This window comes from Stegostoma tigrinum, chromosome 6, assembly GCF_030684315.1.
Source record: "Stegostoma tigrinum isolate sSteTig4 chromosome 6, sSteTig4.hap1, whole genome shotgun sequence".
NCBI classification, from domain to species: domain Eukaryota; kingdom Metazoa; phylum Chordata; class Chondrichthyes; order Orectolobiformes; family Stegostomatidae; genus Stegostoma; species Stegostoma tigrinum.
In genome coordinates, this window is record NC_081359.1 from 96,852,257 (window position 1) to 96,879,777 (window position 27,521).

At 42.5% G+C, this 27,521-nt stretch overlaps 1 protein-coding gene across 1 annotated transcript in view; it reads right to left on the minus strand.

The window, feature by feature from the left end:
• Positions 1-27,521, minus strand: part of oca2 (oculocutaneous albinism II) — a 468,272-nt gene that overhangs the window by 106,744 nt on the left and 334,007 nt on the right. Inside the window, exon 19 of the mRNA XM_048532874.2 lies at positions 3,635-3,762. Within this exon, the coding sequence (XP_048388831.2) occupies positions 3,635-3,762 (128 nt within the window). The remainder of the gene's footprint in view (positions 1-3,634; positions 3,763-27,521) is intronic.

Sequence of the window (27,521 nt, forward strand, 5' to 3'; positions counted from 1 at the left end):
ATATTCCGCCTGGGAACCCTGCAGCCATATGGTATCAATGTGGACTTCACCAGTTTCAAAATCTCCCCTTCCCCTACTGCATCCCTCAACCAGCCCAGTTCGTCCCCTCCCCCCACTGCACCACACAACCAGCCCAGCTCTTCCCCCCCACCCACTGCATCCCAAAACCAGTCCAACCTGTCTCTGCCTCCCTAACCGGTTCTTCCTCTCACCCATCCCTTCCTCCCACCCCAAGCCGCACCCCCCGCTACCTACTAACCTCATCCCACCTCCTTGACCTGTCCGTCTTCCCTGGACTGACCTATCCCCTCCCTACCTCCCCACCTACACTCTCTCCACCTATCTTCTTTACTCTCCATCTTCGGTCCGCCTCCCCCTCTCTCCCTATTTATTCCAGTTCCCTCCCCCCATCCCCCTCTCTGATGAAGGGTCTAGGCCCGAAACGTCAGCTTTTGTGCTCCTGAGATGCTGCTTGGCCTGCTGTGTTCATCCAGCCTCACATTTTGTTATCTTGGAATTCTCCAGCATCTGCAGTTCCCATTATCTCCTTCAAAATTAATATAGTTTTTTAAAGTTTGATTCTTATTTGGTTTTATAAGCTTCTGGCAGCTTGCAAGGAATTACAGGTTTCCTGGAACTAGCACTGTTTCAGTTTCAGCTGAAACAATCTATAATAAATACAGTGTTGAAGCAGCCCAGATTTCAGCAATAGGTCTCTTGCTGTGTTATGAGTTGTGAAAGTAGAGACTTAAAACCGTTTAAGCAGAGTTGAAGCCCATTATCTTTCTTTGCCATTCTTTTTATCCCATTCTCTCAACATATTTTTGTTACATGGACATTATTGTACTTTATTTTTAATGGACCACATTCTAATTTTCTCCAAAACTTTCTTCAAAGAGCTGTGAAAATTTCAGTCATAATTTTGTTATGATCAGCTATTGTTACCACTAGTCAACTCAGGTCCCCAAATGACAGAATAAATTATATTTTCAATTTTTTTAAAATCAAATTTAATGTGATAGTCCTTTGTTGAAACATAAGGCTACAATGGTACAGGTTTGATTTTAACAATAGAATAGAATTTTATTATACAAAAAATAACAAATCAAATAACGTAAACAGGAGGCAGTCCTGTGCTGGTAATGTCACTGAATGAGTAATCCAGAACCCTAGATTAGTATTCTGGAGCAGAGGTTCAATTCCACGTGATGGTGAAATTTGAATTCATTAAAAACCTGGAATTACAAGCTCGCCTCATAGCAACTTTATAACAATTGCATAAAAGCCTATCTGGCTTACTTGAGTTGTTTAGGTTAGGAAATTTGCCATCCTTACCTGGTCTGGCCTATATGTAACTTCATATCACATCAAAATGATTGGCTTTTAACTTCTTCAGAACTGAAAGAATTCATACTGGACTCTCAACATTAACACTATTTCTGTCCCCACAGATGCTGCCGGACCTGCTGTATTTCTCCAGCAGGTTCAATGCTTGTTTCAGATTCCCAGCATCTGCAGTTTTTCCTTGCGGAAGTTTGTTAAAACTTTCTACTGCACTCATTAGACCACAACGAGAATGCTGCCAACAGTTTTTGTCCCCTTATTTAAATTAAATCGGGTGCAATCCAGAGAAGGTTGACTAGGTTGAACCCAGACATGGAGGGATTGTCTTTATGAGGTCGGGTTGAGTAGCTCAAGCCTATGCTCATTGGAGTTTAGAAGGTGACCATATTGAAATATATAAGATTGTTAGGGTGCTTGAAAAGGTAGTTGCAGAGAGGTTTACTTTCCTCATATGAGAGAGTCTAAAGCCACACAGCCCAATATCAAAATAAGGGGTTGCTGATTTAAGATGAAGATAGAAGGAATTTCTTCTCTCAGAGAGTGGGGAATTTTTTTACTGCTCCTATGTCTTAAGGTCCTATTCCCTTACACCATCACTTTACAGATACTCAATAATCAGAGAAGTTATCCTTCCCTGTTCAAACTTTGCAATTCGTTGAATAAATTCTTCCTTATTTCCTGTGAATCATTTTCTTTGAACCCTCACACGAGTAAAATTTAATATTTCCTCAGTTTTGAATAACTCAATGTAGAGTTTTAAGGACCGGAAGCTTCATAAACTGCACCCTTTCACATATTTCCTTGCTGCTCTAAGCAATCTCTTTTATCTAGGGTAAGGTCTCCTTCAAATATTCCAGTCTCTTGGGATTTTCGAAGCTAAAATTAATCTTTGATTATTCTCAACTCAGAAGCAAGCTAATGTTTTTCAACGTCTTCTCTCTTCTGTCATAAATCCCTATCATATAAAGAAATTTCTGTTAACATATCAAGAGGCTTTCAGTCACCTGCTCTCTGACACATACGTTTAAAATCATGGCTGCAGAAAGGCTGAGCTAGTTAATTAAACTTTTCAAAATCCTTTTCAAAAAAATCAACAAACACCTTTATACCACTAATCTGAAATTCAAACTCTAAAACAAAAGGTATTAACATATTACACACCTTTAACATCCTCCGAAATAGCTTCCAGCAATTTTGTATGTCAAATGTTAAGCTAACTGGCCTAGAGTTTCCAGACAACTTCTTTTTGAACAAGGCAGTCACTTTTGCCATCTTGCAATTGAATGCGACCTTCCCCAAATCAAGGGATTTTGGAAAACTAAGATTATGGGGATTTGAGGGAACGGACATGAGGTCAGGAAGCAATGTGAAAACAAGGGTGAGACCTTTAAAATCAAAATACTGCTTGACTCAAACATATACAAACCTTTGAAGTTATATGCTTGCCCGAAGTGAACAGGTGATTGTAGTATACCAATAATGAATGCATGCTGCCAGTATTCTTCTGCTGTGTCCATTATAGCAGAATCATAGGAAATGAGGGAAAAGAGTATTGCCCATGTCAAATGCCATCCACTATACAGACAATATTCCAGCAAGTTCCCAAGTTCTGATTCAGCCCTTTCTCCTTTATTCTCTCGCACCTCTTATCAGATATATGTTCTTCATAAGTCTCATTGCCTCATTCCCTTTCCTGAACCAGATCTTGCCTAGTTAAAATCCTCTTCCCAAGCAATGCTTGCTGGCATGGTCAGTTCCTCCTATAGCATCAACTTCCAGTCTTATTATTATTCTTCCTCATTAAACATTCTATTCCTCACACTCCATGCAGTTGACAAGGTCCCTCGCATATATCACCAGCTAGTTCTGTGCTCACTTCTTCCAGTTGTTATGCTATCCACAGATTTTCCAACACTGTGCTTCTGCCTGTTCACTTGCTATTGCCATGTCCCTTTGCAAATATATCTTCCCAAGCTCACATCTTAACTGCTGTTCCTAATTTAAGATAAATACACAAAAATTTAATGGCAGCCATTGGCAGAGTCAAACAGTCCAAAGTCAAATTAAGGTTCCCCTGTATCACAATGACACAGTGCTGGAGCTTCTGATCTGTCAGGTAAAGGGAATAAATTCCAACAAACCACAACCCATTGAGCGTAGAAATTCCTTCTCGCCCCAATCCCAAATGATTGGTCCCTTATCCTAAGATTGTGCTCCTGTATCCTGGAGCCCAGATACAACGGAGCTCTTAATCTTGCTAAAAAAGATACTAGTCACAAATATAAAGTACCTCCATGAGGATAAAGAGTGCAGCAAAGAAAAGAAGCGTTGCCCATTCAACTCTGTGCAGTATAATCTCAAAGTCATGGTTATCAGTCAGCACCAGAAGCCATATTGCACCCAACATTGCGATCCAACCTGTTGAAAATGCACACTATGGTTAATACAAGAACAATACTTCAGATAAAATATATAACATCAATGTAACAGAATGACACATACTCAATCAGAAGTATCTCTAGGAGCTTCATTTGAAATTATTTTCCCTCGCAGTTTTGGCTATCAAAACTGCGCGTGATAAATATGAAACAGCAGCTCACTTTATGCATCTGAAAGCACTGCCAAAAGCTAATAACTGATGCAAATTAAAACAATTAATGATTTAGGGATTCCAGGTGGTGATTTGGTTTTCAGTAGACAGAACCAATTGTGTATTCTTGTTATATTTCAGTGATAGTTCCATATCACAATTATTGCTGGAAGTATTAAGTAGCGTGTCTTGAAAAGACAAATAAAAAATGAGGAGACACAAATTGCTGACATTTATATAACATTTTAGCAGGCCCTCACAATGGCCTAAAAGACTTCACAATCAACTGATTGCTGTTCAATCGTAGCCACTGTTAAAGAGCCAGATGTTGCAGTCCTTTTAAAGCAGTAAAGCCAAAGGAACAAAGAGAAAGTTGACTTAACAGGAAACCCATTTTGTTTTCATGGTGTTGGGCAAGGAATGAATTGCAACACAGGTGGGATGTACAAGGCTTCCATAAACTTGAAGCAAAATGCTGTGGATGTTGGGGATAAGTGACCATACTCAGTAGTTCCAGCAACACTGGTGACAAGAGAAACTAAGGTACTGATTGGAGCCTTCTGCAGAACTGGAGCTTTGATTGAACTCCTTGGATGACAAGGCACGCTCACCTAGGTCTGAAATGTGCCCATTGCAGTCTGCCTGCTGTAAATAGAGTTGAGATTTGTGCATTACATAATTGTTCTTGGTCTTTGACTGATCCCAAAGCTCGAGCTGACTGCTAGGATCACTGCTTTTAGAGAACAGCAAGGTGTGTACCCACAAGTGCAGTGTAGTGGCTCAGTGGTTAGCACTGCTGCCTCACAGCACCAGGGTCCTGGGTTCAGTTCCACCTTTGGGTAATTGTCTGTGCGTAATTTGCATGTTTTTTCCATGTCAGCAGGGGTTTCTTCTGGTTTCCTCCCATAGCCCAAAGAAGTGCGGCTTAGGTGGATTGGCTGTGCTAAATTGCCCATGATGTGCATGGGAGAAACAGGGGTGAGGTGGTGGGTCTGGGTGGTATGCTTTTTAGAGAGTCAGTGTGGACTTGATGGGCCAAATGGCCTGCTTCCACACTGTAGCGATTCTATGATAAGTGAGGAGCACTCACAACTCACACTCCTGAGGTCAGTCAACACAGGGTGCTCACATTCTGTGTCTTTGCAAGAAAAGGTGAAGGATGGGATGAGAACATTAAAATTAAGCCTCCTTTTTCATAAACATACTTTATTTGTAAAGTATCTTGAAGTACATTACAAAACTTTTCAAATGGGTCAGTGGGGAAAATACAATAGAATACCACGTTTCTCACATGAGAACTTTGCCCTCCTTGGTGCCTCACTCCAATTGCAAAATGTCACATTCACTATAAACATTCAGTTACAAGTATAGAGGCCAAGTGGTTCTATATGTTACCAGCCCCTCAGTAAATGGGCCTGAATTGTCTTAGACAGTGGACTTTCCCCTTGCTGGCTTTGAGTGCATCCTTCACCATGGACCTTGGAATGTGCCAGTCTGGACCAGTCGGTCAAGGACAACGCTTTGCACATCCAGTTTCAGAGCTCCTTTCGCCAAGTTGATGGCACGCCATACACAGTTGACACAAAATTGAGCTGTTGTTGAACTGGGAGTCAATGTAGATCCGTGAGCTAAGGGCTGAATGGGACTTTCTGGGATTTAGGATCGTAGAGGAGTTTTTTTTTAAAAATACGCTCAAATACATTGAGAGTGGAAGCTGGCAAATGACTGACCAGGATAACATCGAAAAATCAAATCTGACAAAGGACACATAAAAGTTCTGCATGTTGGCAGAAGTTCAGGATGTGCATTTTTTTAAATAAAACAAACAATCTTAGTTTCTCCATGTAATTGAAGAATTTCATACTGTCTACCATTCCAGTTAACTTACACCATTTCCTCTTTCAGGCCTCGACATAAAACCTAAAGTGTTGAGCTGTCAATTGGATGTAGTGCCCCCACAGTGAAATCAAAACAATTTTTATAACTTCCTCACTTCTGTACGCTGGATGGCTAGTTGGTGATGCCAACAGCTTGGGTTCAATTCAACTGGCAGAGGTTACCATGAAAGACTCTCCTTCTCAACCTCTCCCCTCAGTTGAGGTGTGCTGACCTTCAGGTTAAACTACCACCAGTCATCTGTCTCTAATGAGAAAGCAGCTCTGTAGTCTGGTAGTACTATAGTGACCTTACCTTTTACTTCTGTTAACTATGCTAAGGTTCCCAGAAGCACTTTAACAACTCTCCCGACTTTCCACCATCTTCAGTCACTTGTATACCTGGACCCACAAGTGCCTATGTCTCAGGAGATGAGGGGCTTTATTTTTCTTTCCTTTAATTCACTCATGGGATGAGGGCGTCACTGGCTAGGCCACCATTTATTGCCCATCTCTAATTGCCCAGAGGGCAATTCAGAGTCAGTCACATTGCTGTGGGTCTGGAGTCACATGTATGCCAGACCAAGTAAGGATGGCAAATTTCCTTCCTTAAAGGACATTAGTGAACCAAGTGGGTTTTACCGACAATTGACAATAGACTCATGGTCATCAGTAGACTCTTAATTTCAGATTTCTGCTGAATTCACACTCCACGATGTGCCACAGTGGGATTCAAACCTGGGTCCTCAAAATATTATCTGGATCTTTGGATTAATAGCCTCTCAATAATACCACCAGGCCATCGTCTTCTCTCAGATTCTGAGGAGTCTTTGGCACTCTTCTTTAAAATGCAGCAGAAACAACATCCTTGAAAATTTTTAAGGCAGTGGTAGTTAATTTTTTGAGAAATAAGGTGATATAAGATTATATGGATAAGCAGCAATGAGAAGTGATCAGATTAGCCATGCATTTATTGATTGGCTCAAGGGCTGAGTAAACTATTTTTGATCCCACCTCCTACGTTCTTATCATATCGCTTTTTTTCAGAATGTGGGTTCTCTAAGAGATTATTTTTCCCTTTAGTTGTATTTGCTTTCTACCTAATTAGTTTTTGCCAAGATATCATGCTAATGGGATGAACAGACAATCCGCTTCAAGGTCTGTGTAACATTAATCCATCTGTCAGACATAGAATAAGCAGACCAAAAAAAAGGACATAAAACGTACAAAGAAAAAAACCGAATTGGAGAAAGAGTGATGATTAGAAGTGAAAGGTGATTTTTTTTTAAAATGTAGGGCTTAAACAAATATAATTTCTTTGACATTTTACAATTATGCTGTTGCTTCTAGATATGATGAAACTCAGATATTATGGCGATGAACAAGACACAATTTGGCAGACAGTTGTTTGGCAGTAATTTTATTGAGATAGTTGAATAGCACAAAAAGCTGAAATTTGAAACTTACGCAGTTAACAATGAAAGAAATAGGGAAAATCACAGGTTCCAAAGTTTGCAGGAGAGCCAACTTCTTCAGCAGTACCAACATTCTGTGTGGGCATTGCTAAAGTACCCTGGCTCGCACAGTGAGCTCTCTTCAGCCTTGCAAAGGTCTCTGTCTCTTTCCCCATGTTCATTATTCACCCCCAACTGCCCAGCTGCTGTGCTGTATGGGTTGCTCTCAGCACAGCCAACCCACTTACAATCATTCACACTTCCCGTTAGCACCCAGTCAGCATTTATTGCTCTCACTGATATACCTTTGTCTGTTTCTCCTCTTCCTTCTCTCATTGGGCACTGTCTCCACCTATTCCACTTACTCCTTCCACAACACAACACCAACAACACAATACAGGGGGAGGTGATGGCCTCATGGTTTTATCACTGGACTGTTGACCCAGATAACATTCTGAGGACCCAGATTCGAATCCTGCCACAGCAAATGGTGAAATTTGAACTTAATAAAATATCTGAAATTAATAGTCTAATGATGATGATGGAAGCATCGTCAATTGTTGGGGGGAAACCCATCTGGTTCATTCATGTCCTTTAGGGAAGAAAGCTGCCATCATTACCTGGTCTGGTTGACATGTGAGCTCCAGGCCCACAGCAATGTGGTTGACTCTGAGCTTCCCTCTGGGAAATTAGGAATGGGCAATAAATGCTGTGTGGCCAGCAACACCCTCCTCCCCTGAATGAATAAAGGAACTCCACTGACATCAGTATTAATACCACCAGTTCCCAGCTGCTTTCAGTTCTGATAAAGGGTCATTAGACTTGAAAGATTAATCCCACTTTCCTCTCCATAGATGCTGCCAGACCGGCTGAGTTTCTCCAGCACTTTCTGTTTTTCCCAAGGACTTGGTCAATAACAAAAAAATGGCAACGTGATGTTTCATGACCATCTTCAGAACTTATGGCTGAGGCTTGTGAACACAATTAAATCTGAGAGCATTGAAAGCTCAAATGAGACACAAGGTGCTGTTTACTACAATCAGTTATAAGGAAACCACTAACCAAATTTTAGGAGCATGCTTTCCAAGACCAAAAATGACTTTGCAAAGAAAAAAGGAAGCAGCTAACTGTTTCAAGCTGACTGTTAACAGATAAGGGCAATCATGATTCTCCAGATCATGGAATATGTGTCTGTCAGGCCCTCTGCTACAACACAAAGCTAAAGAAAATGGACTGAAACTGTGTTCAATCATACTTAGAGTCATCCAGCATGGAAACAGACCCTTTGGTCCAATTCATCCAGCCAACCAAGTTTCCCAAACTAAGCTAGTCCTATTTTCCCGTGCTTGGACCCTATCTCTCTAAGCCTTTCCTATTCACGTACTTGTCCAAATATCTTTTAAATGCTGTAACTGTACATGCATCATTCATTTCCTCTGGTAGTTCATTCCACATACAAACCAGCCTCTGTGTGAAAAAGTTGCCCCTTAGGACCTTTTAAAAATCTTTCTCCTCTCACCTTAAACTTATGACCTCTACTTTTGAACTCCCCAGTCCTCAGGAGAAGACATTTCCTGTTCTCCTTATGTATGCCCCCACCCCATGATTTTATAAACCTCTGTAAGATCACTCCACAACCTTCTATGCTCCAGTGGAAGTTGTCCCAGCTTGTCCAGCATCTCCTTATAACTCAGGCCATCCAGTCCTGGTAACATCCTTTTAAGTCTTGATTTAAGATAGAAGGATGGTTGTGGTTGGTCAAGCTCAGTCACCTCAGATCCAGGGCATCTCTGCAGGAGTTCCTCAGGGTGGTATCCTAGGCCCAACCATCTTCAGCTGCTTTATCAATGGGCTTCCCTCCATCATAAGGTTAGAAGTTGGGATATTCACTCGTCATTGCACAATGTTCAGCCCCATGTGCAACTCCTCAGATATTGAAGAAGTTCGTTTTCAATTGCAACAAAATCTGGACAGTATCCAGGCTTGGACTGACAAATGGCAAGTAACAATTGTGCCACACAAATGCCAGGCTATGACCATCACCAATAACAGACGATCTAACCACCATCCCTTGACATTCAGTGGTGTTACCATCACTGAATCCCCCACTTTCAACATTCTGGGGATTATCATTGACCAGAAACTCAACTGGATTTGCCATATAAATACAGTGGCTGCAAGAGCTGGTCAGAAGCTCGGAATACTGTGGAAAGTAACTTACCTCCTGACGCTCCAAAGCCTGTCCACCATCCACAAGGGACAAGTCATCAGTCTGATGGAATACTCCTCACTTGCCTGGATGGGTTCAGCTCTGACAGCAATCAAAAAGCATGCCACCATCCAGGACAAAGCAGCCCACTTGATTGGCGCCCCATCCACAAGCATCCACCACCAATGCTCAGTAGCAGCAGTGTTTACCATCTAAAAGATGTACTGCAGAAATTCACTGGAGATCTTTCAGCAGCATCTTCCAAACCCACGACCACTTCCAAGCAGAAAAACAAGGGCTACGGAGATATAGCGATACCACCACCTTCAAGTTCCCCTCCTAGCCACTCACCATCCTGACTTTGAAATAGCTCACCATTCCTTCACTGTCACTGGGTCATAATCCTGGAATTCTGTCCCTAAGCACATTGTGGGTCAACCTACAGCATATAGGCTGCAATGGTTAAAGAAAGCAGCTCACCACTGCCTTCTCAAGGGCAAATAGGACAATAAATGCTGACCCAGCCAGTGATACCCATGCTCCAGAAGTGAGTAAAGTAAAAACACTTTTGCGTGGCCTTCATGATGAGTATTTCCATTGACAGTTAAGCTCTTTCCAGGTCATGCTGCTCTGCAAATATTTTCTCCCTGTTATCTTTGTTCTATACCTTTTAAATTCTGCTCATCTGCAATTTTCTTTTCAATGTCTGATTGTTATTTGCCTGAACTATTCACTTCTATTCAGATAAACAAAAGAACTAGAAGCAGGAGTAGGCAATTTAGCCCCTTGAGCCTGCTCCATCATTTAAATTTATCATGGCTGATCTTGTCTGAGCCTCAGTTCCATTTTATCCATAAGCCTTTGAACCATTACTAATTCAAGATCAGTTTATTTCCTCCTTAAATTTATTCAGTGTCCCATTCTCCACGGTAGTGAATTCCACAGATTTACAACAATTTGAGAGAAGTAATTCTCTTCATCTTGGTTTTAAATCTGCCCCTTAACCTAAAACTCTGATCTCTCCTTCTTGATGGTCCCACAAGGGGAAACACCTGCTTTATGTCTACTTTATTAATCCATTTGAGCATCTATATACATCAATTATGTTTCCTCCCATCCTTTGAAACACGAGCATGTATTAGTCAAAACTGCTCAATCTATCCTCATAAAAATAAGCCTTTCATCTCTAGAATTAATCTAGTGAACTTTCTCAGAGCTGCCTCCAAATGCAATTACATCTTTCCTCAAGAAAGAAGACCGAATTGCACACAGTTATGTTGTATAAAACTACAGTACTACAGATATTGAAAATCAGAAATAAAAACAGAAAGTGCTGGAGCAACTTGGCAGTATTCTTGGAAAGTGAAACAGATTTAATGTGGAAGTTCACAATGACTTGCCGAACTTGAAACATTGAAAGTTCTTCACTTCCATTCAAATGTCGCAAGACCTGCATTTTGTGTTTTTTATCTTGCCACTTCTAGTGTATTTTATTTCTCTCTGCCTAATTTGTAATTATTGAACAATCCCTTCAGTCACCCAGTTGAATTCTCATTCAGTTACAATTAATAAATGAGGAGCTACAACTCTACATTTCCTTTGGGTTTCAATTGCATAACTTCACCAATGATAAGTGTAATGCAAATGCCAAAAGCAAACGCATGTAGTTGTGGCATCTCAGGCATAGATTTGTCCTGGAAGATTTCTGGCATCCAGGTGTCAGTGGGGACAAACATTAAAATTAACACATTTTAATATTAGACACCAATGCATAATTACTGTGTTCAAAACACACAGATCATACATCCAATGGGTAATTTTGGCATTTTAACGCAATGTTCTTGAGTGATGCCAGTAGTTATGCAAATATGGAATGAAAGTTCTGCCATGCTGAGCTCTTAAATAATTTCAGAAGGTGGCACTTACAAATCTAGTTACATAGAATAAAATCTTTTAACTTAATGTAGCAACAATTGTGCTCTTGAGGATACCTATACAGTTTGGGCTAGATTTAATGAAAGGCTCCATGGAATGGAGAATGTGATGAAAGAGAAAATCCTTCAGTAACTTGCTAGATTGTCACCCAAAATTCAACTTTAATAGAATTACAACACGGCATCCTCAGAGGTAGATATTGATCCCAGCACGTTCTTTTCCAAAAAATAAAAACTCTCCAGAAATAAAGAAGAATACCAGCATTTTTATGAATGAATCAGGTAGTGACCTTGGACCAGGCCAGCAGAGTCTGGTGCCATGTTCTCCTCTAGTGATCCTGCTTACAGGCTGCTGACCACAAAGCAGGGCACTGATTTTCCCTTGTGTGCCATGTCCAGGACAAACGCCTTGAAAATTGCTTGGCAGCCCTGGACTGCTAGTGCTTGAGCAGGTACACAAAAGGCCTTTAAAAGATGGAGTCAGGGGTCCTTGGATCTCCTGACAGTGGCAAGTACATTTGCCTACAGCAGGTGGGCGAATCAGATGAGGGGTTCCCACAGTGGCATGGTACCTAGTCAGCAAAGCGAGTTTGGAACGATAATACTAGTGAACCTGCTAGGCCTCACAGGCAGCAACCCTCTGTAAAACTCAATAAAAAGAAAACTTAGCTGATTTCCCGCAAAATGATTTTCTCCTTTCACCTTAACGGGCAGACGGTGCCTCAATTTTACATTTCATCTGAGAAGTGGTGCCCCTGGGCCTTCAGCATTCTGATCACGATACTAACAACCTGTGGACTCAAAAGGCGAGAGACCCAAAATACTTATTTATATTTTTTAAAATGCTCATTGATCAGGGAAGAAACACAGAGACAAAATAACAACTTAAGACAACAGAGAAAGTGGTTGAGGCCAAAACATTGGATGTTTTTGGGAAGGAGCCAGATATAGTTCTTAGGGTTAAAGAGATCAAAGGGCATGGGAGAAAGCAGAAATGGGATACTGAGTTGGATGGTCCACCATGATTGTATTGAATCGTAGAACAAACTGGATGGGCTGAATGACCTATCCCTACCTCCATTTTCTATGTTTCTTAGAACCAAGAAGCAGTCATTGAAGCCATAAAATACGACGTAATGTACCTCGATCCTAAACTACTTCTAATTTGTCTATGCTGCTGAGGGAAATGTATAAGAAATGACTCCCTCACCAGAACAGACTTGAATGAAATATGCAGCATAATTGCAGCAAGTACCCTCAAATCCCAGTTGGACAATTTAGATCAGAGTCCTCCACTGGTGACACTTCCATTGCAGCAACAGTGAAATCATTGTGTTTAAGTCATTCATGATCACCTTAATCCCATAACATTAAGATACTTATTCTACTTCTTGTTTAAAACAAAGTTTTGGTGATTTAAATGATTGCATCTACTCTAATTTCATTGCCTCTTGAGTAGTATATTGTAGAGGTAGGGTTAACTCCAACTTTGAAGACAATGATACTGATTTGATTATTTCCTACCTTTGAAGCTCCTAACAATGGAGTAAAATTCCTAATACATCTATCCAATCAGTGCTACAGTAATTGGCTTTCACAGAACAGTAACACCTCTGAAATATTCACTGAGAACATGTGGTTCTGAATATTAATTCAACTCTTCACACTCCTTTTGCAAGATGATTTTGCTGCTCTGACAGGTTTTCCTTTTGCATGTAAGTTTTGGTTGACTCCTAGCAATTTAAAAAAGAGCACGTTTCAAAAATGCTGAGTACTTTTGTATTTTCAATTCCTTTGTGAATTAAGTCTTAAAAGTACAAGTCTAAATGGTTGCAACAGAGCAGGCAGCTGCATAAAAGATCCAAGTCAGAATTATTAACAGCGATTCTTTTTATAGCGCAGCTCATGTTCCTTTGAGGTTGAGAAGATAGGCGAACGACCATAGTGCATTGAATTGAGTCTAAAAGGACAACAAAATAATGTTGAATCAATCTGTAATGAATGTACAGTTTGCTTGCATTTCAATTTTTTGTTAACCTGCTGTTTATAGGAGGGATTTTCCAAATCCGGCTGGATTTATTCCTTCAGGTATCATCACATGATCTACCTCCAATGCTCCACACTCCCCTCTCCTCCCCCATGCCCAGCATTGCTCATCAAACACATAGTCAGACTCAGCGCTCTGGGTTGGGAGTCCCAGGATCAAATTCCACTGACTCCAGAGAAGTATCTTAATACTTCTGCACAGGTTGATTAAAAATAGCTAAACACAGATTCACAATGCACCAACCTCCTAAATCAGAAAGCAAACAGACTCTCTATTCTACAATTGGATGAATTTCAATTGCCAAACAAACAGCTTTCTAGCCCCGACATTCATGTTACTTTTGGAAGTAATAACTGTTTTAAAATAAAACATTAAAGATACAATATGGGTGGACCTCAATGCCCTTGTCCCCGTTTGATGGAAGCCCAGGTTTAGGATGCCCGGGGTGGGGTGGGGAAGGAGGGGAAGAGATGCCTCCATGGAATGAGCTGGGAGAATGCTGGGTGGTGATCAAGCATACCAGAGGTGCTGCCATCCTCTGTTTGGCCAGCAGCTCTTGGCTGTTGAGGCTTCCACCTATGGGGTCCTTGTGGGAGGCTGTCTGGCTAAATGCTGCTGTGTGTCACTTAATGTAACAGGCCCTCCAGGAGAGGTGTAATTTGGGGCTCTGACCAGCACTCCAGTCAGCGGAGAACACTAAACCATTAAGTAGTAATGGCTTAATGTCCCAGCAACTTTTTTCTCTAGTCTCACCCCCAGCCATGGCCTGAACATAGATCTTCACTTGCAGGGTACTCCAGGGCAATTCTTGGTGGGGTAACAGCTTTATTTTCAGGTACAAGATTGATAAAAAGAATGGGTTCCTTCATTTTAAGGTTCTGATGGGAATGGATTAAAACTTGGAGGAAGTGTGATCGCTTTGATGTAGTGTGGATGATAGGAAATAGATAGAGGTGTTGGACAAAACGCGGTAGAAATTAAATTGAAAATTTATATTTATATTAAACAATGCTCTCTCTCTCTCTCTCTCTCTCTGAAAAAGAAACATCAGTCACGCACTTGAATGAGTCTGTAATCTTTGCCACCCTTTTTGATGATAAACCGCTCTCTGATATTGACAGTTCTGGCTATCTTACTGAAGGGTGTCTCCAAGAGAAGAAGTGATGTAAATAGCAAATTACAAAACAAAAAATTACATCCATGCATTTTAGGCCAAAACACATGGGGATTCTCCAATTTCCTACCATTCGCAACATCAGCAAAATACCCAAACAAAAGGTGTAAATGACATTTTTGTACAGTCAAGGGGTCTCCTCTGTTGAAGTTATGGACAGATGGGAGGTGCCAGGCATCGCACAGAAGCAGATGATTTAGTGAGAACTTGACCTATATTGTAGCTGATCTGGGAGTGTGTTTGATGTTTAAACTACAGATCAATCTACGGCAGTCACATCCTTGACCCATGATTAACAGGGTCACCTTATAGAGTCAGTTTGTGCTTTGAAACATGATCTGTCGGAGTCTGGAATGCCCTCCCTGAAAAGGATAGTGAATTTCCATAAATAATTTTAACCGAGATGTGAAGGTAAACAACCTACAACATTACAGATGAAAAGTAGGAGTGAGATTAAAGACAACCACCCTTTCAGAGAGTCAACATCAGCACAAAGGGCAATGTGGCCTCCTGTGTTGCAGTAAGTTACAATGAATGCTTCTATCAAAATCAACCAGGGAATTTATCTTGGCCTCTTTGCTGGAATTAAATATGTGCAGCTTTTATAGACTGCATTTAGCTGCAGAGAGAGCAGGCAGCTCACTGAACCACCATAAATTTGTTTTTTCATTTACTCATTTACAGGATGAGGGGATTGCTTTCAGGCACCATTTATTGCCCATCCCTAATTGCCAAGAGGACAGTTGAATGTCAACAACATTGCTGTGGGTCTGGAATCACATGTAGGCCAAACCAGGAAAGGAAAGTATTTTCCTTCCCGAAAGGACATTAGTGAACCAGATGGGTTTTTCCTGACAATTGACAATGGATACATGGTTATTAGATTCTTAATTCCAGATATTTATTGAATTCAAATTCCACCATCTGCCATGGTGGGATTCAAACCCAGGGCGTTATCTTGGTCTATCAGTAATACCATTAGGCCATTGCCTCCTCCTAATTGTACTTAAGTTGACCAAACTGCAAGGAAGAAGTTTGAGAATTGCTCCCTTGAAGGCTCTGTAAGACTGCCTAGCTGGTAGCTAATTCACAAGAACCATCAGAATTTAAGGCTCAATCTTCAATTTCCACTCAGTTTGGTAAACAGATCTATTCCACTCCAACATGGGCCCAAGTTAGTGGTAGAGGGTGGTATAAATAGTCTGAGCACCACCGGGTTTGGGGGTTTGCAATGGGGGTGAGAATTATCATTACATCCACCTGCTAAGCCTGTCTATGAAGACTTCAGGTAAGAAACATTGAAACGTAAAAAACAGGAGAAGGAGTATATCATTTGGCCCTTTCATCCTCTTCCATCACATCATGGTTGATCATCCAAATCAGTACTCAGATTCCACTTTCTCCCTATACCCTTTTGATCCCTTTAGACTCAAGAACTCTTCTTGAAAACACTCAACATTATGGCCTCAATTGCTTTCTGTAGCAGTGAATTCCATAGGCTCACTACCCTCTGGGTGAAGTCTCTCCTCATCTCAATCCGAAATGCCCCCTCTGCATTCTTAGACCATGACACCTGCTTCTGGACACTCCAGTCATCAGGAATTTATAGATTTCTAGGATATCCTCTCCTTGTTCTTCTCAACCAGTGAACATAGTCCTAACTGATTCAGTCTTTCTTTGCACATCAATACTACCATCCCAGAAATCCACCAGGTAAACCTTTGTTGCACTCCATCCATAACCAAAACATCCTTCCTCAGATAAGGAGACCAAAACTGCACAATTTAGAACATAGAACATTACAGCACAGTACAGGCCCTTTGGCCCTCAATGTTGTACTGACCTGTCATACCGACCTCTAGCCCATCTAACCTACATTATTCCATGTACGTCTATATGCTTATCCAATGACGACTTAAACGTACTTAAAGTTGGCAAATCTACTGCCGTTGCAGGCAAAGCGTTCCATTCCCTTCCTACTCTGAGTAACGAAACTACCTCTGACATCTGTCCTATATCTTTCACCCCTCAATTTAAAGCTATACCCCCTCGTGCTCGCCGTCACCATCCTAGGAAAAATGCTCTCCCAATCCACCCTATCTAACCCTCTGATTATTTTATAAGTCTCAATTATACTCCAGGTGTGCTCTCACCACGATCCTGTGCAATTGCAGGAAGACATCACTGCTCCTGAACTTGAATCCTCTCATAAGGGTCAACATACCACTTGCCTTCTTCACCATCAATGGCACCAGCTGGGTGCTTACTTCCAGCAACTGACATACAAGGATACCCAGGTCTTGTTGCACCACCTCCTTTCCCAATCTCTCACCATTCATGCAATTATTTGCCTTCCAGTTTTTGCTACCCTAAGTGGATAATCTCACATTTACCCACATTCTGCTTCATCTGCTATGCATTCACCCATTCACTCAACATGTCCATATTTCACCAAAGCAATATCTCCACATCCTCTTCACAGCTTATCCTCCCACCCAACCTTGTGCCATCTGCAAACTTGGAGATGTATGTTTAGTTCCTTCATTTAAATCATTATTATATATTGTAGATAGCCAGGTTCCAAGCATTGATCCCTGCCAAATCCTGTTTATTCCTATTCTGTTTCTTGTTTACCACCAGTTCTTTATCCATATCAGTATACTATCCCCAACCCCATGCACTCTAATTTTACATACTAATTTCTTATGTGAGACCTTATTGAAAGCCTTCAGAAAGTCCAAGATCCTGTAAAGTGCAGCAGTGAGCATCCATTCACTCCAACTCCTCAAAATCTGCTGCACTGTGTTGCAACACATTGAAATCGGTGGCTAGGAAAGTATTTTTGCTGTAACTGAACCGGATCTCCTGCCTATCCTTCTATTGTGATCCCGGTATAAATCAAATGAGCAAGGAACACTTTTGATGAATTGTAATGAAAAGAAATGAATCAAAACTTGGAAGGAAGCTGAATGACTTAAATTAAAACTTGTCAATAACACACCCTGCATTAATACGGTGCGTGGGAGTAAGAATAGGGCACTGACGTGGAGAGAGAACTGGTTGGCAGACAGGAAACAAAGAGTTGAGATTAATGAGTCTTTGTTTGGTTGGTAGGTAGTGACTAATGGGATACTGCAGGGATCAGATCCCACTGTTCACAGAAAGCCTCAAGCATTTTTTCGAAGAAGTGAACCCAAGCTCCCTCTCCAGGGACATCTAGGTGCATAAAAACCATGTAAGAGAGCCAAACAATCAGGCCAAATAACCTCTTGAACACCCATTGCCTGGACTTTTTAAATGGCTATTTATCCTATAGAAAATCGTACCTCTCCCCTACCAGTTTCTATTTTTAGCTTGCATTAATTGTACGCCAGCCAAATATTGCAGTTACCATTTCACGAATATCACAGAAGCTATCAGAGCTGTTTGCTCCATGTTGCATGTGAATTATTGTTAAACAAATACAATTTATTACAAGTCACTTAGTGTCAAAAGGATATTACATTTTTTTTCTAAAACAAAGTATTTCTAAATCAATAACAATCAAAATGACTGATAAGGATGGTAGTTATTGCAAAGTAAAATTACTTTATCAAATGTCAATGCCACAATACTTTACAGTATCTTTCATGCAACAATATGAGAGCAATTTGATCAGTGGAGCATAATATCATTGCTTTATTGTAAATCCTAATAAATCCTAGTAAGGGAATATCTCAGGGGCTGAAGCAATGCCTTCCTCAGTTTGAAAATAATTAGGTTCCTAAGTATTGAAAGTAAAGCAACAAAATCCCTCATTGATAACAAATTGTGGAGCTGGATGAACACAGCAGGCCAAGCAGCCTCTTAGGAGCACAAAAGCTGACGTTTCGGGCCTCAACCCTTCATCAGAAAAGGGGGAGGGGGAGAGGGCTCTGAAATAAAATAGGGAGAGAGGGGGAGGCGGGTCAAAGATGGATAGAGGAGAAGATAGGCGGAGAGGAGACAGACAAGTTAAAGAGGCGGGGATGGGTCCAGTAAAGGTGAGTGTAGGTGAGGAGGTAGGGAGGAGATAGAAAGGTCCGGGGAGGACAGACAGGTCAAGGGGGCAGGATGAGATTAGTAGGTAGGAAATGGGGGTGTGGTTTGAGGTGGGAGGAGGGGATAGGTGAGGGGAAGAACAGGTTAGGGAGGTGGGGACGAGCTGGGCTCGTTTTGGGTTGCAGTGGGGGAAGGGAGATTTTGAAGCTTGTGAAATCCACATTGATACTGTTGGGCTGCAGGGTTCCCAAGCAGAATATGAGTTGCTGTTCCTGCAACCTTCAGGTGGCATCATTGTGGCACTGCAGGAGGCCCAGGATGGACATGTCGTATGAGGAACGGGAGGGGGAGTTGAAACGGTTTGCAATTGGGAGGTGCAGTTGTTTATTGCGAACCGAGCGGAGGTGTTCTGCAAAGCGGTCCCCAAGGCTCTGCTTGGTTTCCCCAAGGTAGAGGAAGCCACACCGTGTACAGTGGATGCAGTATACCACATTGGCAGATGTGCAGGTGAGCATCTGCTTGATGTGGAAAGTCTTCTTGGGGGCTGGGATGGGGCTGAGGGAGGAGGTGTGGGAGCAGGTGTAGCACTTCCTGCGGTTGCAGGGGAAAGTGCCGGGTGTGGTGGGTTGGAGGGGAGTGTGGAGCGGACAAGGGAGTCACGGAGAGAGCAGTCACTCCGGAAAGCAGACAAGGTTGGGGAGGGAAAAATGTCATTGGTGGTGGGGTCGGCTTGCAGATGGCTGAAGTGTCAGAGAATGAAGCGTTGGATCCGGATGTTGGTGGGGTGGTACGTGAGGACGAGATGGATTCTCTTTTAGTGGTTATTGTGGGGACGGGATGTGAGGGATGAGTTGTGGGAAATGCGGGAGACACGGTCAAGGGCGTTCTCGACCACTGTTGGGGGGTTGTTGCGGTCCTTGAAAAACGAGGACATCTCAGATGTACGGAAGTGGAATGCTTCATTCTGGGAGCAGATGCGGTGTAGGCGAAGGAATTGGGAATATGGGATGGCATTTTTGCAGGAAGGTAGGTGGGAGGAGGTGTATTATAGGTAGCTGAGGGAGTCGGTGGGCTTGAAATGGACATTGGCTTCTAGGTAGTCGCCGGAGATGGAGACAGAGGCGCCCAGGAAGGTGAGGGAGGTGTTAGAGATAGTCCAGGTGAACTTGAGTTTGGGTTGGAAGGTGTTGGTGAAGTGGATGAACTGTTCGAGCTCCTCGTGGGAGCATGAGGCGGTACTGATACAGTCAATGTAACAGAGGAAGATGTGGGAGTTAGGGCCAGTGTAGGTACGGAAGAGGGATTGTTCCATGTAACTTACAAAGAGGCAGGCATAGCTTGGGCCCATGCGGGTGCCCCCTCATCTGTTTTTACACTCCGGGTTCTTAGGCAGTTTCCGATTCATTCGTTGGTAAAGCTACTATTCATGTCATGGACAGAATGTACTTTCTTACTGCCTGTAATTACTACATTTTGCATGGAAGGAGTTATGTGTTTTCTAATTAAATATCAGCATCAAGCTTTTGACAGTTTAAAAGTACAGGAGGTTATTTTATTTTTAACGTATTTGCCCCAAATGAATGAACGATAAAATATTCAGTCACATGCTGGCACTCGCATCCACACACGTATACACACACACACACACACACACACACACACACACACACACACACACACACACACACACACAAAGATTGAATACAGAAAATAAGTTACAATGAATTTTGTCTTTGATTTATGGTTTCTCATGTCAAGGGTTATAGCTATTTAGTTTTGATACCACTCCAAGTTCACATTTATTGCTGACATAATATGACTCTAATCAACTTAAAATGCACCACATTATCTTAACAAAAGTCATAATGGCTTTAATTTCAATATCCACTATATATGGAGGCAACATTGACAGCGGTAACATTAATTCGTCAGTGATTACAATGAATACATTGGTAATATGATGAAGGCTCATGATATGTGATTACTATTTGGAAACCTCTGTTCTAGGCAGGGGGAAAATAGACTTTAGATTACAGTTCCCAACATAGCATGGCCAGTTGACTCCCATATGTGCCTGATGTGTTTGTCTTGGAGACTCTGCCCTAAATGCCCATTCACCCTGCTGGAGAAGTAATCAAATCTAAATTCTGAGTGTACGTTATTCTTCTGAAACTGAGAAAATAGGTGCAGGAGAAGGCCATTCTGCCCTTCAAGCCTGCTGATCTTGCAATTTCAGTATCCTACACCCGCTTTCTCTCCATACCCCTCAATCCCTTTAGCTGCAAGGGCCACGTCCAGCTCTCTCTTGTATATATCTAGCATATTGGACCCAACAGCATTCTGTGGGACAGAATTCCACAGGTTCTCAAGTGCAAGAGTGAAATCTTCCCTCATCTCATCCCTGAATGGCTTTCTCCTTATTCTTAGATTATTACCCCTAGTTCTGGACTTCCCCAATATCAGGAACAATCTTCTTGCACGTAGCCTGTCCAGTCCCATCAGGATTGTATATGTTTCTATGAGATTCTGACCTCTTTCTTCTAAATTCCAGCGAGTGCGAGCCCAGTCAATCCAGTCTTTCTTTATATGTCAGTCCTGCTATCCTGGTGAACATTTGCTGGACTCCCTCAATAGCAAGAATGTCCTTCCTCAGACTTGGAGACAAAAGCTGCATGCCATACCTAAGGTGCTGCCTCACCAAGGTCCTGTGTAACTACAGAAAGACATCCATAATCCTCTACTGAAATCCACTCACTATGAAGGCCAGCACGCCATTAGTTTTCCTCACTGTCCACTGCACTGGCATGCCCCAACCTTCAGTAACAGTTCCAACGTGATGCTCAGATCTCATTACCCCTCATGTTTTCCTAAACTGCTACCATTTAGATAATAATTTGCCTGCCTGTTTTTGCTACCACAGTGGATAACCTCACATTTATCCACATTATATTGCATTTACCAAGTATTTTCCCACTCAGCCACTCTGTCCAAATCATCCTGCAGCCTCTTAGCATCCTCCTCACAGCACACACTGCCACTCAGCTTAGTGTCATCTGTAGATTTGGAGATACAGCTTTCAATTCCTTCATTCAAATCATTGAAGAGCTTGAAGCTTGAGGTTGAAGAATTTGTGGTTACTGTAGACATTTTACTGGTGGCCATTGCTTCCTTTGTCTGAACATAGTAACATAGGACTGAATTTTCTGAGGAGAGGCAATCACACTTAGATTACTTCACTCCTTTTTTACAATAAGGACTTTTTGTTTGTGACAAAATCAGATCTCCTTCAGAAATGCAGAGCATGCTATGAGCTATGGTATCATAGACCCATACAGCATGAAAGTGGGCCCTTTGGCCAAACTCATCCATGCCCACCAGGCTTCTGAAATGAACTAGTCCCATTTTCCTGTGTTTCCAGCCTCTGCTTTTAACTCAAACCTTCCATTCAAATGGTATCCTTAGAAACACTTTTTTGCATCCTTTCCAATTTAATGGCATCCTTCCTATAGCAGAGTGACTAGAATTGTACACAGTAATCCGAATCTGCCCTTACCAATGTCTTGCACAGCAGCAAAATGACATCCCAACTTCTTTACTCAATGCTCTTATAGATCACTTCTGCTGCAGGATGGCCAGGGGAGAAGGCAATCCATACTTATTTTCTTCATAGCTGTCAGTATCATAGAATCCCTACAATGTGGAAACTGGCCATTCAGCCCCACAAGTCCACACTGACTCTCCAAAGGGCATCCCACCTTATCCCTGTATATTCTTCATAGCTAATCCATCTAACATCCCTGGGCACTTTGGACAAGTTAGCATGGCCAATCCATCTAACATGCACATCTTTGGACTGTGGGAGAAAACTGGAGATTCCAGCAGATACCCCCACAGACACAGGGAGAATGTGCCAACTCCACACAGACAGTCACCCAAGAGTGGAATCAAACCCAGTTACTTGGAGGTGTGAGGCAGCAGTGCTAGCCACTGAGCCATCCATGCCCATCAGGCTTCTGAAATGAACTAGTCCCATTTTCCTGTGTTTCCAGCCTCTCCTTTTAACTCAAACCTTCCATTCAAGATGGCATCCCCTGGCCATCCTGCAGCAGAAGTGATCTATAAGAGCATTGAGTAAAGGAGTTGGGATGTCATTTTGCTGCTGTGCAAGACATTGGTAAGGGCAGATTTGGATTACTGTGTACAATTCTGGTCACCCTGCTATAGGAAGGATGCCAGCCCAGTCGCTGTATTCTGTGCTTTAGATGTCCAACATCAAATGCTGTCGCTGGTTCTGTTCTTAAGAGGTGAAGGAAAAGATCACTAGAGCAGTAGTTGTAGGGGGTTCTACAGTTAGGGGTACAGACAGGTGCTTCTGTGGATGTAAAAGAGACTACATGATGGTGTGTTGTCTCCCTGGTGCCAGGGTCCAGGATGTCTCTGAATGGGCAGAAAGCATTCTGAAGGGAGAGGGTGAACAGCCAGACATTGTGGTACACATTGATACTAACGACATAGGAGGATGAGTGATGAGTCTTGCAGCGACAGTTCAGCGAGTTAGGTAGAAAGTTAAAAAGCAGGGCTTCCAAGGTTGCAATCTTGGGATTACTCCCCATGCTACGTGCCAGAGAGGCCAGAAATAGAAGGATAGTACAGCTCAACACGTGGCTAAACAGATGGCGTAGGAGGGAGGGTTTCAGATATCTGGACCATTGGGATCTCTTCCAGGGCAGGTGGGACCTGTGCAAGAAGGATGGGTTGCATCTAAACTGGAGGGGGACAAATATACTGGCTGGGAGTTTGCTAGTGTCACTCGGGGGGATTTAAACTGGCTTGGCAGGAGGGTAGGAACCAAAGCAAAGGTGAATGGACTGAAAGGGAACGAGAGAATAGGGCCAGTAAGACTCAGGGGAACAGCAGGCAGGGTGTGGTTTGTGATCAAAGTGGGTCTGGTGGACTGAAGTGCATCTGTTTCAATGCAAGAAGTGTAACAGTTAAGGCAGATAAACTTAAAGAATGGATTAGTACTTGGAACTATGATGTTAGTGCTATTACAGAGACTTGGTTAAGGTAGGAACAGGATTGGCAGATGAACGTTCCAGAATGCAGGTGTTTCGGGGGATAGAAGGGGATGTAAAAGCGGTGGGGGAGTTGCACTACTTGTTAAGGAGTATATCACAGCTACGCTGCGGGAGGACACCTCGGATGGCTCACACAGTGAGGCAATATGGGTAGAGCTCAGGAACAGGAAAGGTGCAATCACAATGTTTGGGGTTTACTATAGGCCTTCCAACAGCTAGTGGGAGATAGAAGAACAGATATGTAGGCAGATTTTGCAAGCTGTAAAAGTAACAGGATTGTTGTAGTGGGTGATTTTAATTTCCCATATAATGACTGGACTCACTTAGTGCTTGGGGCTCAGATGGGGCACAGTTTGAAAGGAACATCCAGGATGGCTTCTCGAAACAGTATGTAAATAGTCTAACTAGGAAAGAGGCTGTACTGGACCTAGTAATGGAGAATGAGCCTGGCCAGGTGGTTGATGTCTCAGTAGGGGCGCAGCTCGGAAAGAGTGATCACAATTCAGTAAGCTTTAAAGGTACTGATGGATAAAGAAAAATGCAGTTGTCGAGTGAAAGTGCTAAATTAGGGGAAGGCTAATTACAACAATATTAGGCACAAACTGAAGACTATAGATTGGAGGCAGATTTTTGAGAACAAATCAACATCTGGTGTGTGAGAGGCTTTCAAGTATAAGTTGCTGGGAACTCAGTACCTGCACATTCTTTTAAGGTTGAAGGATAAGTATGGCAAGTTTAAGAAACCTTGGATAATGAGAGATATTGTGATCCTAGTCAAAAAGAAAAAGGAAGCATTTGTCAAGGCCAGGAGGCTGAGAATACATGAGGCAAGGGAACACATGAATATAAGGAAAGTCGAGAGAAGCATAAGCAAGGAGTCAGGAAGGCTAAAGGGGGTCATGAAAAGTCATTGACCTACTAGATTAAGGAAAATCTCAAGGATTCTTATACATATGAAAAAGAGCAAGACGATAACCAGGCAGAGGGTAGGCCCACTCAAGGAGAGGGAAGGGAGTTTATGTGTGAAACCAGTGGGCAAGGTATTAAATGAGTACTTTGCATCAGTATTCACTGTAGATAAGGACTTGGTGGATGATAAGTCTGGGGAAGGGGGCGTAGATAGTTTGGGTCATATTGAGATCAAAAGGAAAGAGGTATTGAGGGTCTTGAAAAACATTAAGGCAGACAATCCAGCAGGGCCTGATGGGATATACCCCAGAATACTGAGGGAGGCAAGGGAGGAAACTTCTGGGGCCTTGAGGGAAATCTTTATATCCTCACTGGCTAAAGGGGAGGTCCTAGAGAATTGGAGAATAGCCAGTGTTATTCCTTTGTTTAAAAAGGTCGGCAAGGATAATCCAACTAATTCCAGGCTGGTGAGCTTTATGTCAGTGGTAGGGAAATTACTGGAGAGGATTCTTCGAGACAGGATTTACTCCCTCTTGGAAATAAGTGGGCATATTAGCAAGAGGCAACGTGGTTTTGTGAAGGGGAGTCCGTGTCTCACTAACTTGGTTGAGTTTTTTGAGGAAGTGACGAAGATAATTGATGAGGGTAGGGCAGTGGATGTTGTCTGCACGGACTTCAGTAAGACCTTTGATAAGGTCCCTCATGGCAGCCTAATACAGAAAGTAAAGTCACATGGGCCCAGAGGTGAGCTTGCAAATTGAGTAAAAAAACTGGCTCAGTCATAGAAGACAGAGGGTAGCAGTGGAAGGGTATATTTCTGAATGGAGGGCTGTGACTAGTGGCATTCCTCAGGGATCAGTGTTGGGATCTTTGCTATTTGTAATATATATAAATGAGCTGGAGGAAAATGTAACTGGTTTGATTAGTAAGTTCGCCAGTGACACAAATGTTGGTAGAATTGAGGATAGTGATGAGGACCATCAAAGGATACAACAGGATATAAATTGGTCAGAGACTTGGGCAGAGATATGACAAATGGAGTTTAATCTGGTAGGTGATGTTGCAGCTTTATAGAACCTTGGGTAGGCCGCATTTGGAATATTGTGTTCAATTCTGATCGCCACACTACCAGAAGGATGTGGTGGCTTTGGAGAGGGTACAGAAAAGATTTACCAGGATGCTGCCTGATATGGAAGGCATTAGCTATGAGGAGAGATTGGACAAAATTGGGTGGTTCCCACTGAAATGATGGAGATTGAGGGGTGGCCTGATAGAGGTCTACAAGATTATGAAGGGTATGAACAGAATAGACTGTCAGAAGCTTTTCCCCCAGGGAGGAAGAGTCAGTTCCTTGCGGGCATAGGTTTGAGGTTTCGAGGGGCAAGGTTTAAAGGTGATAGAACATAGAACAGTACAGGGTCTTCAGCCCACGATGCTGTGCCGAACTTTTACCTTAATCCTCAGGTCTACCTAACCTCCGCCCCTACCTTATACCATCATCCATACGCCTAACTAATAGCCACTTAAATGCCCCTAATGAGGCCGACTCCACTACCCTCTCCAGAAAGCATTCCATGCCCTGACCACTCTCTGAGTAAAGAACCATATCTCTGATGCCTCCCCTATATCTACCTCCACTCACTTTAAAACGATGCCCTCATGTAATAGCTACCTCCACCCTAGGAAAAAGTCTCTGACTCTATCTATTCCTCTGATCATTTTGTACATCTCTCTCAAGTCCTCTCATCCTTCGTCGTTCTAAAGAGAAAAGCCCTAGCTCTCACAACCTTTCCTCATAAGACCTTCCCCCAATTCCAGGCAACATCCTGGTAAATCTCCTCTGCACCTTTTCCAACACTTCCACATCTTTCTGGTAATGAGGCGAACAGAACTGGACACAGTACTCCAGATGTGGCTGAACCAGGCTTTTGTATAGCTGGAGCATAAGAGTTCATGGCTCTTGAACTCAATCCCTCTATTAATAAAAGCTAACACACCATACGCCTTCTTAACAACTCTATCCTCCTGGGTGGAAGCTTTCAGGGAACTATGAACATGAACCCCAAGATTCCTCTGCCCCTCCACACTGCCAAGAATCTTTCCATTAATCCCGTATTCTGCTTTCAAGATTTTCCCTCCAAAATGTATCAACTCATACTTTTCAGGGTTAAACTCCATCTGCCACTTCTGAGCCCAGTTCTGCATCCTATCAATGACTCTTTGTAACCTAGAACAGCCCACCTCACTGTTCACAATGTGACCAACCTTCATATCATCCGCAAACTTACTAATCCACCCTTCTACTCTTTCATTCAAATCATTTACAAAAAATCACAAATAGAAGAGGACCAAGAACAGCTCGTTGTGGTACACCACTAGTAACTGAGCACTATGCTGAATACTTTCCATCCACTACCACCCTTTGTCTTCGAAGGCTCAGCCAAATCCGAATCCAATCTTCTACATTTCCCCCATCCCATGCCTCCTTACCTTCTGCATGAGCATGGAGAACCTTATCAATGCCTTACTTAAATCCACGTATATCACATCCACTGCTCTACCTTCATCCATGTACTTGGTCACGTCTTCTTAGAATTCAATAAGGTTTTTGAGACATGATTTACCCCTCACAAATCCATGCTGTGAATCAAACTGTGCCTATCCAAGTGACCATAAATCACATCTCTCCGAGTCCTTTCCAATAATTTGCCCACCAGTGACATCAGACTAACTGGCCTGTAATTTCCAGGGTTATCCCTATTCCCTTTTTTGAACAAGGGAATGACATTTGCCTCTCTCCAGTCTTCCGGCACCATGGACAGTGAGGACAAAAAGATCATCGCCAAAGGCCCTGTGATCTCTTCCCTCGCTTCCCATAGAATCCTTGG